Source organism: Aquarana catesbeiana, linkage group LG01 (assembly GCF_042186555.1).
Source record: "Aquarana catesbeiana isolate 2022-GZ linkage group LG01, ASM4218655v1, whole genome shotgun sequence".
Taxonomy (NCBI): domain Eukaryota; kingdom Metazoa; phylum Chordata; class Amphibia; order Anura; family Ranidae; genus Aquarana; species Aquarana catesbeiana.
The window spans coordinates 156131612-156147151 of NC_133324.1; the positions used below are offsets into that span (position 1 = coordinate 156131612).

Consider the following 15540-nt stretch of genomic DNA (forward strand, 5'->3'; position numbering starts at 1 on the left):
AATGTTTGGCTTAACATACACTTTAAAAGACAGCTTATGGGTAATATGAAAAATCGCACAGATTTCTTTTAAAACTACATGTATAACTTATTGATTAGTATATGCTGATGTGCAATGCAAAGCAGGACACACACCATTCTATTAGACCATACATCCCAATTAAAGTAATATTGACATACAGTGTTTACAGTTAGTTGCAAAGTTGATGCACTCTTAGTATGCACCAAGTACATAATACGATCTAATAACAATTCCTTTTATTCTGGTTGGCACGGGAGGGACATGATGCTGCTGTGCCACAAAGCTGCGTTTTTTCCTCTGGAGCTGTAAGAAAAAAAGCTTTATTTTTTTACCTTTTATTCTTCTAACTGGTAACGCTTCTGCACTTGCCATTGCATGATCTCCATTTCATTGTGAGTGTAGTCCATCTCTCATCTTTTTTTTGCCACTCTCACTGTACTGTAGCCACTAAGTGGAAAAACTTACAAGGATATCTACAGTAAAATATGTTTCTAAAGTTTTCCTTTATCTATCTAGACTTTGGAAATTACAGACAGTGCTTGCTGCAATTGGGCTGTTCTTTTGTACTGCTGTTAACAAGAGCCTTTATAGTGCCTTTGAATCTACTGTGAGAGAGGGTTCAATGTCTGTGTATCCATTGCTTTACTGTTAAATGCCTGCGACAGACATAAGGTATATAGCAGACCACTTCACCATCGTAGAAACCACATTCGTCATTTAGAAGCACATTCCACATACTGCAATTACACAAAAGAGTAAATAATCTCTTGTATTATATAGTGTATCTTGTAGTAAACATAAGAACATAGTCACAAATGTAAAATCACTAATGTGAAATTCATGACAGTGGACCTTTTTTAAACAGTGGAATTTATATTATTTATCTCCAAATTTGTGGTATTTTTCAATATGGAAAAGCTTCATTGGGTTCCTATATTGAGTCTTATTTATCAACTTGCCTCACGGCAAGCAGATTCATATTTATCTTATGCTGAAAGAATGACAACTGGACGATGGTAGTTTGAATCTGATGACTATGGAGCAATGTAGCAAGATCTTATATAATGCACGTTGATAAATAAGGCCCACCTTATCAGACTGGCACCTCTTCTCCCATGTGAAAGCAGATTCATCCCAGACATCTGGTGCAGAGCTTACGGTTTTCAGCCGTTCATTTTCAGTCTTTTTATTGATAATCTGTACAATGGCCTGTAGCAGTTTCTTGTGTGGCTTTTAATGTGAATCGATTTATTTGTATGGTGTAAATGTGTAACTTGTATGTCTAATGATTATCTGTTCTTGCCACACATTTTACACTTTTCTGCCATTTCTTGCATCCTTAAAATTGTTTAAACCTTTTCTTGTTTTGTAATTGAATGGCAAAGCAAACCTTGTTTGTATTTGTAGATTTGAGAATATCTGTGACACATATTTAAGGGACTTTTTCAAGAATTAATCAAAAGATGGACCCTTGCGGGACGGCCCCGTATCCCTGGCTGAGCACTTCATCTTAACTCAAACATTGTTTTTTCCTGCCCATTTACCTGCAGCTAAACTAAGTAATTAATGGCCAACTGCTGACATAAATCTTTGAAAGTAGGCATTACTAATTTTGAATGGTCAGCCTAATTCGTTAGAATTGGCCCCTCCACATTTTTATACTATTTTTGCGGGTGAGGTTTCCAGCAAGGATTAAATGTGTTAATTCTAGAAAATCCCTTTTAAATGTGACAGAAATAGCATGTCTGACATGTAAATACAATATTATTATGACAACATTGTAAACAGAGGATTATTCCAACCTTTTGTATTCCAGGAACCCTACATGGAAGGTGTAAATCCATTCATAAAATGTAACAAGCATCGTATGATCATGTTCTTAGATGAACTTGGGGTGAGTGGAATTTCTCAGAAAACCTTGCCTTTTCTGTACTCTTTGTGCAGCAATTTGGAGAAAAACACAGACCTGGTTGAAAAAAATATTCCCACCTGATTCAAGCTACAGAGTATTAATATAGCAATGTTTTTTATTGTTATTTCTCATTAGTTCATTGACAGACACAGCCTTCATAACGATAAGGTTATATCACCTCCGCAGGAGTAGGACTAGGCAGAAACAAAAAAACAAAACACTTGGCCACTCCCATGGGCCGTCCACAGTCAGAGTATATAACCCCCTCCCTGCTTCGGTATTCAGTTTTTTTCTGCCTAGTCAGGAGTAAGGACTTCCCTGCTGGGATCTCTAGTCCTGGGAATTTGTTTATTTTCTCTTTTTCCTGGATTTTTTTTCTGGTAAGATCTACAATCAACTGCCGGGTTGGGCGACAGACTGGATACATAGATCCAGGGGGTCACCCTAGTCTAGCCAGCGAGCACGTGCAGACCGCAGCTACGCGCTAGGTTGGCCGCGACATAGCCCCACTGGACAGGGGCTGGCCCTGCGAGTTAAGTCTCGCAAGGTCGCATACGACTGGATCTTGGCCTGCGTCGTAGAGTCCCTTATAGCCGACAGCCCCCCCCCCACTTCCTTCCCCGGCGTGGTGTGGGACGCAGGTACTCCCTGGGGTGGTCGGTCCCTCTGGGGTTCTCCTCCACTCCCCCCTTTCCCGGGTGAGGCCCAGGCTTCTGGCCGAGGGACTTTTTGGGACACACTGCCCTTTTTTTCCACCCTCGGGTTTTATATTGGGGGGTAGCTGGTGGTGGGGCCTGGGTGGAGGGTGATCGGGGGTCCTGGGGCTAATTTAGGCCGTGGCTTTGCGGCCTACCAGCATGGATCGGTCTGTCCCCCCCACTCGGTGTGGAAATTTAGGTGGCAGCTTTGCAGCCTACCGTCAATCCAGGGCTCATGGTCGGCCCGGTCCCGCAGCGGGCGTCCGAAAATGTAATCCGTGGCCTACCACGTCGTCGTCGTATGCCCCCCCCCCCTTACGTGCAGGCGGCCAGAAATTTAGGGCGCAGCCAGAAACTTAGGCTGCAGCTTTTGCAGCCTACCGCGGGGCCGTGTGCTCGCGATGGGCGGCCAGAAATTTAGGCTGCGGTCCCCCCGCTCACGGCGGGCGGCCAGAAATGTAGGCCACAGCTTTTGCCTGAGGGATGGCGCTGCGGGGGTCTGTGCCCCCTGTGAGGGGCTCCAGTCTGTGCCCCCTGTGAGGGGCTCCAGTCTGTGCCCCCTGTGAGGGGCTCCAGTCTGTGCCCCCTGTGAGGTTCTCCAGTCTGTGCCCCCTGTGAGGTTCTCCAGTCTGTGCCCCCTGTGAGGTTCTCCAGTCTGTGCCCCCTGTGAGGTTCTCCAGTCTGTGCCCCCTGTGAGGTTCTCCAGTCTGTGCCCCCTGTGAGGTTCTCCAGTCTGTGCCCCCTGTGAGGTTCTCCAGTCTGTGCCCCCTGTGAGGTTCTCCAGTCTGTGCCCCTGGGAGGGGCCACGGTTGGTGCTCCTGTGAGGGGCCACGGTTTGTGGTGGTTCCCCCTTGTGAGGGTTTGTATCCCTGTGAGGGGCCACGGTTTGTGCCCCTGGTGAGGGGCTTATGACTGGGCCCCCTGTGAGGGGCCTTTACCTGGGCTGTTTGTGGAGGCTTGGGTCTGTGTCCTCTGTGCAGGGCCTCAGTTGACACCCTCTATGTGGACCTCGGAGGGGGGGTCCTGGTGGGTGGGATCGCCCCCCCCTGTTTTTTTGGTGTGGCACTTAGGCAGTTAGCCTAGTATAGGGCACTCCTGCCCTCCCCTGTTGAACAACCCTGTCTGACTCTGCCGCACAGAGGTGGCCACCTTGTGGGCTGGTGGCCGCGCTCCCTATACTGTCAGGGAGTGGGGATGATGGCAGAAGGGCTCAAGGGGTCGCTGGTTGTCGCACTTACATCTGTGCGGGAACCTTTCAGGATGGGGGATACAGCGGTGGCTGCAGGGGAGGGCCTGGACCCGCTTGGATAAGCTGTCTTGCGTGGCAAAAGTGTTCCCTTCTCTTTATTTTGACAAATTTGTCCAGGAAGGCTGGGAGTGTCAAAAGTGATTTTTGCGTCTCCAAAAACGCTGGCTGTAAAGTACCCCTTTGGGGAGTCCCCCCTTCAGAATGGGACTGTTACTCTAGGCTGCTAGAGGCCACCATGGCTCTAATAGAGGAATCTCTGGCTTCTAAGGGTCCAGCTGGCATACCTGGAGGGGGAGCAGAAGCCCCCTATCTTGCTGCTTGGGGACCTATTGGGTAGGCGCTGCGGTTTGTCCGCTATGTCTCTTGGCCGCATTTCCCCTGGTTGCTGAGTCTGTTATCTCAGTGGTGCTTAGCCATGTATTTTGGGGGGGTTACTCTGAATGACTTCATGTCACGTCTTGAGTTTGTCTGGTAATAGTTTTCCGGCTGTGTTCCTCCAAAACAGTTTGCTTGTTGCACCAGTAGTCGTCTGTCGCCAGACTGTTTGCTGTCCTCCGTGGGGAGCTGTGCAAGCCCCATTGCTGCAGAGTGTGATTGTCCCGGTTCCCGTGCTGGAAACAGTGTCAGGGGTTTTATTTGAACCTGGGCACAGTCTAAAAGATGGAGGGCAGAGTACAACTAATTCTGGACCTCAAGGCCCTGGCCTGCCTTGTGTGTACAGGAGTTAAGGATGGAGTCCGTCAACACAGCAGTGGCACTCCATCATGGGGTCTTTCTGACTTCTACGACTTTATGAATGCTTAAACATTCTGTTATGTGCTTGACTACTACACTTCCTCTGTCTGCTAGGGGTGCGGAGCATTATCGGCGCGTGGTGTGGTCCTTTGACCACCACTCCTCGGGGGTTCACGAGGTGTTGACCCCAGATCTGGCAGGGTTATGTCAGTGGGGGTTGACGGTCCTGGCCTGCCTGGACCATCTGCTGCGCAGAATTCTTGGTTACCCCAAGGAGCAATGTAGTTTGTGGACAGACTTCTCTGATTTCAGTTGGCGTCTATACTATCGGAAGTCGGCTTTGGTCCAGCCAGAACTTTTGATTTATTTTAGCCTGACCGGGCTTCAGCTCTGGCCAGCGTGTTTCTTCTCCTGGACAGACTCCAGGAGTGGCATGCAGCGTTTGTTTCATTTACTATCCGGCAGGTGGGCTCCTCTGCGAATCCCCATGTGGATGTCAGATCTGATGGTATCTACCCTTTTTTGAGGCAAGGTCATTTGCACAGTTCCATGTAGGCTCCGGCATAATGGGACATATATCCAAGGTCTTTGAACAATCGGATTTGGCTGAGTCAGGAAACCAGAGGTTTCCTAGTCTGGGGGCTTCGTTCTTCGGTTCCTCAGTAGGGAGGATTCTTTCTCCCCTCGTATTGAACAGGGTGTCCATCAATACCAGTCTGTCCAGGTGGGAAGATGTCCTGGGACTGAGCTCAGCTCGGGGGCGTTGGACATCGGTGGAATCCGGACTACCGTGTAATATCCCAGAACTTCAAATGATCAGACTAGGTCTGGATCATGGACGACTCAACTTCGGGGGTTCCCAGTACGGATACAGTCGGACAGGCAACAGCGGTGGCTTATGTCCCTTACCAGAATGTGCCAGAAGGCTGTTGGCGACCCTGGCTGTGGCCAGTATCCTCCGGTGGGCAGAACGTCTAGTTCCGGCCCTTACCGACAGATGCATTTCAGGAGTGGAATGCTGTCAGACGAATACCTCAGTTGGCTAGGGTCTGACCACGAGGGGGGCCTTTCTCTGGGCCGAGTTTCATTCGAATTGTCCTTGTTTCTTTTAGGTGGCCCTGTTTTTTTCCTACCTCCATTTATGGAGGGATGAGCAGGAATAGGCCTTGAGTACCCTAGAGGGCCAGGTGTCGGCCTGGGTGGTCTTCGTCAGCATCTCCTAGTCTCGGACTCCCTGGTGTGTGCCTTTTTTGTGCTAGGGGTTAGATGTCTGTTTTCACCGGGGTGGTTTCTTTCACCGCCGTGGGATCTGATCGTGGTGTTTTTGGTTCTCCAAAGACCTCTCTATCTTTCTCTCAAAATATTCGGGAGGTTCCACTGCTTATTCTGTCACGGAAGGTGACCTCTTGGTGGCTATCACCTCTACTCACAGGGGGTCGTGAATTATGGAGTTGTCTTGTTGTTCACCAGGTGGTGCTGCGTCTTTTTTTTTTTTTTTCATAGTTCCATCTTTGGATTTTCATTTGAATAAGGACATTGGAATTGGCTTCTTGTGTCCCTGGTCAGCACATCCCAAGGAATCGGCTTTATCTGGCCGGGATGTAGTTTGGGGGGATTCAGATATATTTGCCAGCCAAATCTGTTGGTCTGGATGGATCGGACAGATAATGTCTCTGGGCTATCCTGTCAGGGATTGGTTCCTCCTTTCCCAGTTATGGTCCATTCTTCTCGGGCAATTAGTGCTTCTTGGGCCTTCTGTCATCAGGCGGCCGTTGACAAGGCGGCCACTGGTCGTCTGTGCACATTTTCACAAGTTCTACAAAGTAGATGGTTTGGCATCTGCGGGTGCTTAAGTTTTTTTTGCAGGCCACTGGTTAGAGGGTCTATTCCCTCTGGAATGAGCATCAGTCAGGTTGGGTTCCAGCTTGTCCTGGGTGAAGTTCCTGTTACCTGGTTGGCTCTTGTATTAACCTTGGGATTTTTCATTTTTCCCACCCCTCATGTTAGCACTGCTTTGGTACGTCCCTATCGTTACGAAGGCTGTGTCTGACAATGAACAAATGAGAAAATAGGATTTTTTACTTACCGTAAAATCCATTTCTCTGAGTTCATTGACAGACACAGCACCTACCCCTCTATGGAGTTCTTTTGATGCTTCTACTGCTTGCTACTAAACTGAATACCTGGAGCAGGGAGGGGGTTATATACTGACTGTGGACAGCCCATGGGAGTGGCCAAGTGTTTTGTTTTTTTGTTTCTGCCTAGTCCTACTCCTGCGGAGGTGATATAACCCTATCGTTATGAAGGCTGTGTCTGTCAATGAACTCAGAAAAATGGATTTTACGGTAAGTAAAAAATCCTATTTTATCAGAATAGAACTGCACTCTTACTATGGTAGCTGGTCTATAGGCAGTTGTGGTAGGTGATTTTTAACCCCTTAGAGCCGGCGCCTGCTGGCCCTATAACCACTTACCACCCGCCGGCCGTCCTTAACTTTGAGCGGGGATATCTGAATGATTCCTGCAGCTATTCAGATATTGTCTTTTTTAGCCAGCGATTCCATACACCATAAGAATGATCGTAGCTGCTTTTCAGCCGCTTGATCGTTCTTACGGGCGGCGAGCGGGGGCGTCCCTCAGAGACAGAATCCGCCAGCCCCGGATATTTACCATAAAGATTTCTGGCGGACCAGATGGTCGCCGTAGTCTCCATGATCGTTCGGAGGCCGGGCGCAATGTAATGATGTCACGCCCGGCCTCTGCATACAAACAAACTGCGCCACCTTGGCTGGTAAGCCAGGATGGTTTTGTTTTATTGACCCAATATCTCACTGTAAAGAGGACCTGTCATGCCATATTCCTATTTCAAGGGATGTTTACATTCCTTGTAATAGGAATAAAAGTGACCTAAAAAAAAAAAAAAGTGTCAAACTAAAAAAATAACAGTAAAATTAACAATAAAAAAAGCATACGCAAGTCCCGCCCACATATGAAAACGGTGTTTAAAACACACATACACATGTGAGGAATTGCCGCGAACGTTAGGGCGAGAGCAATAATTCTAGCACTATATCTCCTCTAACTCAAAACATGTAACCAGTATGAAAACTGCATGAAACTTTTTTTTTTTTTTTTTTTTTAAAAGACGTTTGCAAAAAATTGCAGCGCAAATACCGTGCTAGATAAAAAGTTGCAACAACCGCCATTGTATTCTCTAGGGCCTCTGCTTAAAAAAAAAAAAAAAATGTAATGTTTGGGGGTTCTATGTAATTTTCTAGCAAAAATATTTTTACATATAGGAGAGAAATGCCAGAATTGGACTGGGTGGCAAGCGGTTAAGGTGTGTGGAATGGCAGGGTTTATGGTAATTTGACCACCGTGATTGGCTGTCACATGATCAGAAAGTTCACGATCGCAAGAAGCGAATGGGAGCTTTTCATTAGCTGTTGGTAACTGTCGGGACCGCGTTCTCAGTGCAGCTCTATCGACGCTATTGCACGATCACATGATTACAATGTGTAAGCAAAGCTGTCATGAATGGCTTCCATTCATGACAGCTTGCTTACTGTTGTAATGCTGTGATTGGCCTACAGCTATCACATGGTACCTGGCTGTAGCCAATCGCCGCATCATAAAATAGGAAGCAAGCTGTCAGGAATGAAAGCCATTCATGACAGTTAAAGCTATTGCTTATAACAGTGATCATCACAGAAATTGTGACAAAATTACAACTTCAAAAAACTCGCCTTGCCTCTTACTAATACCTTGAGGTGTCTACTTTCCAGAAAGGGTTCATTGGGGGGTTTATTTGTACTGTCCTGACATTTTTTGGCCTCAAGAAATGAGATACACCGGCAGTACATCAGGATTGATCAATTTTCAGATATATACCATAGTTTGTATACTTTTACACAGACTAAATAATTTACACAGATTTGGGTTATTTTTACCAAAGAAAGTGGCAGAATACATTTTGGGCTTAATTTATGAAGAAAGATTATTTGTTTGCAAAATTTTATGCCAGAAAGAAAAACATGTTTTTTTTTCCTTTCAAAATTTTGTATTTTTTCATTGATATAGCAAAAAAAAAAAAAAAAAAAAAAAAAAACTGTGGTGATTAAATACCACCAAAAGAAAGATCCATTTGTGTGGAAATAATGATATAAATTTAATTTGTGTACAGTTTTGCATGTCCATGCAATTGCCAGTTAAAGTAGCACAGTTGCTGAATAGCGAAAAATGCCCTGGTCATGCAGGGGGTAAAACTTTCCGGGAGTCAAGTGGTTAATATAGTATGTGAGGCTGTGCTGCAGTAATCATCAAAGACAACAAGGCCTCATGCACACAGGACATTTTGTTGAACCCTCCTAGAAGCCAGCAGCGTTTTTTTTTAGAAAGAATGCCTGAAGCTTGGAAAAGTGTCTAAAAGCTTTTAGGAGCTTTTACAGGCATCATGCTTTTGGGTGTTCATTTCATTGGCCAGAATAAATATTTCTGGTCATTGAAATGAATTAATACCCAAGCACTAACATTTAGGAGCTTTTAGTAGCTTCACGTGTTTTTTTTTCTGCCCAAACTCTGCTGCTCCTGGACGCACTGGCAGTGGTTTTTTTTTTTCCTGCCTCTAAAGCTCCTGCTACTATGCTGCTAAAAGCCTATGTGTGCATAAAAAACACATACCTGACATTTAGGCCTCATGCACACTGGACGTTTTTACAGCTGCTTCTAGGGGTTTCCTGTGGTTTTTTTTTGTTGTTGTGTTTTTTTTTGTTTACATAAGCTAACATGCAGGGGGGGGGGGGGACACTGGAAACCCCTAGAAGCAGCTGTAAAAACATGCAGTGTGCATGAGGCCTAAATGGAGGGATTTGTGTGTTTTGTTAAGGTGAAGGTTCTAGTGCTGTCATCCCTCATCTACCTAGCAAGTCTCTGATCTGAAATGTTTATGCAGGGCAGAAGTTCCTTACTGGTTGCATGCGTGTTCCAAGCGACTCACTAGGCAGTTGAAGTCATAGTGAGAATGACAGTCCGAAAACCTGTACCTTTTAAAATTTGCACCACCACCTCACCTCTCCACCTCATTTAATCAGAGAACTGTTTGCATGCATTGAGTAGATGCGAAGTGATCTCTACATGGCACACATGCCAATCGGCTGACCTCCTCTGTTCACAATGCAGTAGGACAGTTGCTTGGCATGGGACCAGGAAGCTGGTGGAGACCATTGTGCTAGCAGTGTCTACTACTAGTGATTATTAGCTACAAGAGGGATCCCAGAGATACGGTATATGCATAGTTACATTGTTCCAGACTGAACCAATGTAACTGGAAAAATAGCCATACCTGGCATTCTTCTTTAAGATTGCAATATTTGGAGACAGCTCAGGCCTTTTCTTAAAAACTGAGCTGTCTTTGAGATGTGGCTTATCTAATTGAACTTATCACCACGCTACTTTCTTTCAGTTTCTTACACTTTTACATTCTTACAAAAAAGCCTGTGTTATATTATTTTTTTTTTATCTCCACTAGAATGTACCTGAACTCCCTGATACTACTGAACACTGTAGGACTGACCTGTCCCGTAACCTGGCAGCTTTGCACGAAATGTGTGTGGCACATTCTGATGAACTCCGAACGATCAGCAATGAGCGAGGAGCACAACAGGTACTTTTTTTTTTTTTTTTTTTTTTTACAGTTAAACTAGTGCTTTCAGCTCCCTTTAAAGCCTAAGGAATGATCATGTTTACTGCCCACTAATGATAAAGCTGCCTGGATTTTCATCATTGCATATAAATGTGTCCACACAGTGATTGCAAAAAAGCACACAGAATTGAAGGCTAAGTTTACTTTGCAAAAAAAAAAATGTGCAAAAGTGTTTTTTTTTTTTTTCCAAAGAGCATGTAAAGCATCATACCCGCAATCAGCAGATCATGGGTGCCATGCCAGGCTCCTGCAGACTGTCAGTAGAGCGGTCTGCCCATACCTTTCATACAGGAAGGCAGTTACTAAAGTCCAGGAGGATCAATGAACTCTGAAGGTGCTTACCAGTTGTAGTTCACACAGAACTCTGTAAATTAATGATGTGGGTGGAGCCCCGCACGGCTGTGCTGTTTTAGAATTGTGACAGCAGGTGCGGGGGAGCATCCCTCGTTTGCTGTCACAGTGGGGGCGGGGTGGTGGGGGCCGGTGATTTAGTGACATGTTACATGCTACACCCTCAATATGGTAAGGGGAATTTATCCTTTGGGTAGATGACCTCTGAAAAGAAACACTTTCAGTTTGGCGGTTGAACAAAAGCCAATAGGGCTTCAGGGAGTGTTTGTTTTTTTTTTTTTTCTGCATATCATCTATGCAGATTTTATTGATTTAGCTATCAGAAAACCCTCCGCCTGATTGTACAGTGCAGCTCACAGCAGCCTCAGTAGAGGCATTGCATGTATAAAGTATAAGTATATGGAAATAGCTGGGCTTTTATTCACTGAGCCTCAGTAGTTTTGTATTACTTTGCGAATAAATGTATGATTTGTATTCTTCTAGTGAAGTCCATTGTAAAATTATTTATTATTAGTCCCATTTAGTTGTCCCATGCATTGAATAGCTTTATTTATTTTTACTTCCAACAGCATGTTCTCAAAAAACTTCTGGCAATCACAGAGCTTCTCCAGCAGAAACAAAACCAGTATTGTGTATCAAACAATACCAGGTAGCATATACCTGCACCGAGCTTGCATGAGAACACCTGGAAATTTCCCTCACAATATCACTTCCTATTGCTCTTTCCAAAAATAGCACAGAATAGCCACATCTGTCGTGTGGGACTATGCAGTAAGCACTCTTTGCTGACAGAAATGTGTGCTCCAGCAGTATAGAGATAGACGGTCTCTGAAAGAACGGTTCACACTCGGAACTGACATGTACAAACCTCTGAGCCTTTGTCTGTTGATCTTGAGAAGAACTCCAGTTCACCGCATTATGCCAAAGTCTACAATCTGGTGGCTGAAGGTGGACTCAGTCTGCTATTCAGCAGCCATTTGTAACTGGATTACAAGCTATTTTTATACTGGTATTTCTAAATGGTTTCTGATAGTATTGCTTGCGACTGTTCAACCAACCTGACATGTTCTTTGATTCCCAAAACTGACAAAGGAACAAGTGTTATTATTTTTGTGTACTATCTTTCTGGGATCATATTATGAAAGACTTTTTATGTGCCACTGATCTTCTATGGTAGATTTTTTTTTTTTGTCCAAACTATATGTATAATGAAATGCTTTTGTAAAATGTTTACACTATTGATTTCATTAAATTTATTGTTGTATCTGATGTGCATGCATTAAACATTTTGTAAAGTATTTTGTGGTTTATTCTATTAAAGATCACCATTATACACCCAGTTTTTAGTCATACTTCAGCTCCGTGTGATACTGTGTGTAAGGTCCTTTTTCGGGGTTTCCTCTTTCTGTAGCATTTTGTTCAGTGCTGAAGACATGTTTTTCAGAAAGCATTCTACTATTTTCATGTGAACCTGAACTTTGCCCATGGAGGGCAAATCAATCAACCAACTAATGTCTGCCCCAATAGCAGCCTGTATTAATTTCCCTGCTATTCTGTTCAGTATGGAGCTACAGTGTATCTGGAAAATATTCAGAGCTTCACTTTTTCCACATTTTGTTATGTTACAACCTTATTCCAAAATTGATTAAATTCATTATTTTCCTCAAAATGCTACAAACAATACCCCATAATGACAACCTGAAAGAAGTTTGTTTGAAATCTTTGCAAATTTATTAAAAATAAAAAAATGAAAAAAATCCCATATACATAAATATTCACAGCCTTTGCCATGACACTCAAAATTGAGCTCAGGTGCATCCTGTTTCCACTGGTCATCCTTGACATGTTTCTACAACTTGCTTGGAGTCTACTTGAGGTAAATTCAGTTTATTGGACATGATTTGGAAAGGCACACATCTGTCTATATAAGGTTCCACAGTTAATGCATGTCAGAGCACAAACCAAGCCATGAAGTTCAAGGAATTGTTTGCAGACCGCCAAGACAGGATTTTGTCGAGTCACAGATGTAAGGAAGGGTACAGAAACATTTCTGCAGCATTGAAGGTCCTAATGTGCACAGTGGCCTCCATCATTCATAAATGGAAGACGTTTGGAACCACCAGGACTTGTCCTAGTGCAGGCCATCCAGCCAAACTGAGTGAGAGAGAAGGGCCTTAGTCAAGGAGGTGACCAAGAACCCGATGGTCACTCTGACAAAGCTCCAGCATTTTTCTGTGGAGAGAGGAGAACCTTCTAGAAGAACAACCATTTCTGCAGCACTCCACCAATTAGGCTGTGTATGGTAGAGTGGCCAGATGGAAGCCATTCCTCAGTAAAAGGCACATTTTTGCCAAAAGTCACCTGAAGAACTGTGACCATGAGAAACAAAATTGTCTGGTCTGATAAAACAAAGATTGAACTCTTTGGCCTGAATGGGAAGCATCCGGTCTGGAGAACCAGGCACCGCTCATCACCTGGCCAATACCATCCCTACAGTGAAGTAGGATCGTGCTATGGGGAGGTTTTTCAGCAGCAGGAACTGGGAGACTAGTCAGGATCAAGGGAAAAACGAATGCAGCAGTGTACAGAGACATCCTTGATGAAAATCTGCTCCAGAGTGCTCTGGACCTCAGACTGGGGCAAAGGATCATCTTCCAACACGACAACGACCCTAAGAACACAGCCAAGATAACAAAGAACCTGATAACCTGATGGAGCTTGAGTGGTCCTGCAAAGTAAAATGGGAGAAACTGCCCATAAATAGATGTGCCAAGCTTGTAGCATCATACTCAAAAAGACTTGAGACTTTGTTGAAGCACCTTTGGTACCAAAGTATTGAGCAAAGGCTGTGAATACTTACGTATATGTGATTTTTTTTTTTTTTTTTTTTTTTTATAAATTTGCAAAGATTTCAAACAAACTTCTTTCACGTTATCATTATGGGGTATTGTTTGTAGAATTTTTAGGAAAATAATTGAATATATTTTGGAATAATGCTGTAACATAATAAAATGTGGAAAAAGTGAAGCGCTGTGAATACTTTTTGGATGCCCTGTACACCAAAAGCCCACAATCAGCCCTACTAATATCAGGGCAGTCATTCCTTCTCCAAGCTACAGCTCTGTTTTCATCCTCTGGCCAAATGCTGCTCACCATTGGCTGCACCTTGTACATTGAGTCCATAAAGAGGTATACAGCACCTGAATGGCTGAAAAGGTGGCCCAATACAAGTCTGAAGGATCACACAGGATTGTACAGGCCAGATGTGAAAGATTTTTGTTGGACATTTGCAATTTTTTTTTTTGTACACAAAAATTCCCAGCCAGGCATTGCTTTAAGCTGTGTACACACGATCAAATTTTCCGACTGGAAATGTGTGATGACAGGCTGTTGCCGGAAAATCCGACCGTTTGTACGCTCCATTGGACAATTGTCGTAGGATTTTTCGCGGACGAATGTTAGATGGCAGGCTTTCAAATTTTCCACGGACAAATGTTTTCGGATTTTCCGAACGTGTGTACACAAGTCCGTCGGACAAAAGTCCAAAGTACAAACACGTATGGAAGGGAATATCACCGCTCCAGGTAGGTCAACCAAAAATGGGATAAAACCTCTCCTCCAGTTTAGAAGCCACAGGTGCTGGTATTGCATACAGCAATAAAATAGGAAGAAATTCTTGACAGCCGCACTCCAAAAATTGCCTTTTATTCAAAAAACAGGATCAAAAATACATACCACAGCAGAGCGGAGAGAAAATCTGACTCGTTTAACGCTGTAAACAGTGCTTAATCATAGCATAGCAAGGACGAGGCAGAAGCGGCTGGCCTTGTAAACTAGCGTTCGTAATGGAGAATTAACATTTGTGACGTGGTAAATTATGAAATCTCGAAATGCAGCGCACATTCTCTTCTTCTTTAATGGGATAATAATGAAGCTGCTTTGCTGGTGATGCTGATGGAGTTATTGCAAACGAATTTTCAAAGGCTTTTTCCTGGTGCCTCCATGGCAGCATACCTGTGATAAGCTCTGCCCCGGACTCCTCCCATCAGGATAGTGAATAAATTATACCCCCATAGCATTTTCCTTTTTTTACTCATACCTGATGGATAGTGTTGCGTGTCTTTACCTCTGCCATGTGCAGCCTCTGTCTGGGTTCAGGCCTCTCCCAGATGCGATCCCCTTCCTTGGGGTGCTAAAAGCGCTGATAAGAGGGAAGCCCCTTCTCAGGGTCTTTTGGGCAGCAGCAGTTTCCAATCTTGGAACGGTAGTCCTGCATTTTTTCGCTTGGCTGGTATCCTCTGTGTGGACAGGTAAGAGCTTCCTTTCCTATAGCCTTAGCCTTGAATGTGCTGTGTTTTATCTGTTTTTTTTTTTTTCCTTTTTTTTGCCTGTGCACTTGTCCCCCTCTCTCTTTGCCAGGTACTATGGTGTCCCTCGTGCGGCGGGTGCCTAGGCACAAGCACGCCGCTGATTGGTCCCGTTCCTGGGTTCGCTGGGGTCTCCGATTGGTGGTCGGACTCCGAGCGACGTGCTCGGCACATGTACAGGAGGCTGACGCTTTGTGCGCCATTTTGCTTGTGGGAAAGACCCTATGGCTTTTCCCTCACTTCAGAAGAGGGCGTCGGGGGAGGAGGGACCGGCGTGTCCCGCCTCCCCTTGCCCTATTTATGGTTAGGTAGGGTTTAGTCACTCTTATGCTTATCCCCAGCAGGTTCTTCTCACTGAGTGACCCTGTGGCCTCAGTTTGTGCTTGATAAGTAATTTCTTGCTGTTTCAAAGGGGTAGGAAAGTAGAGAGAATTTTTTTTTTGTCAGCACTATAAAAAAAAAAATGCTTTTGTAAAAAAAAAAAAAAATTTTTTTGCTATAATGATT

General features: G+C 44.5%; 1 protein-coding gene across 2 annotated transcripts in view; it reads left to right on the forward strand.

Moving 5' to 3' along the window:
• Nucleotides 1-11964, forward strand: part of RASA1 (RAS p21 protein activator 1) — a 204523-nt gene extending 192559 nt beyond the window's left edge. The window contains exons 23-26 of one of the 2 annotated variants that reach the window (XM_073624467.1): nt 279-326; nt 1838-1915; nt 10142-10276; nt 11236-11964. In XM_073624467.1, the coding sequence (XP_073480568.1) occupies nt 279-326; nt 1838-1915; nt 10142-10276; nt 11236-11319 (345 nt within the window). In that variant the 3' untranslated portion in view covers nt 11320-11964. The remainder of the gene's footprint in view (nt 1-278; nt 327-1837; nt 1916-10141; nt 10277-11235) is intronic. The other variant, XM_073624468.1, reaches the window with a different exon arrangement.
• The last annotated feature ends 3576 nt before the right edge of the window (nt 11965-15540 follow it).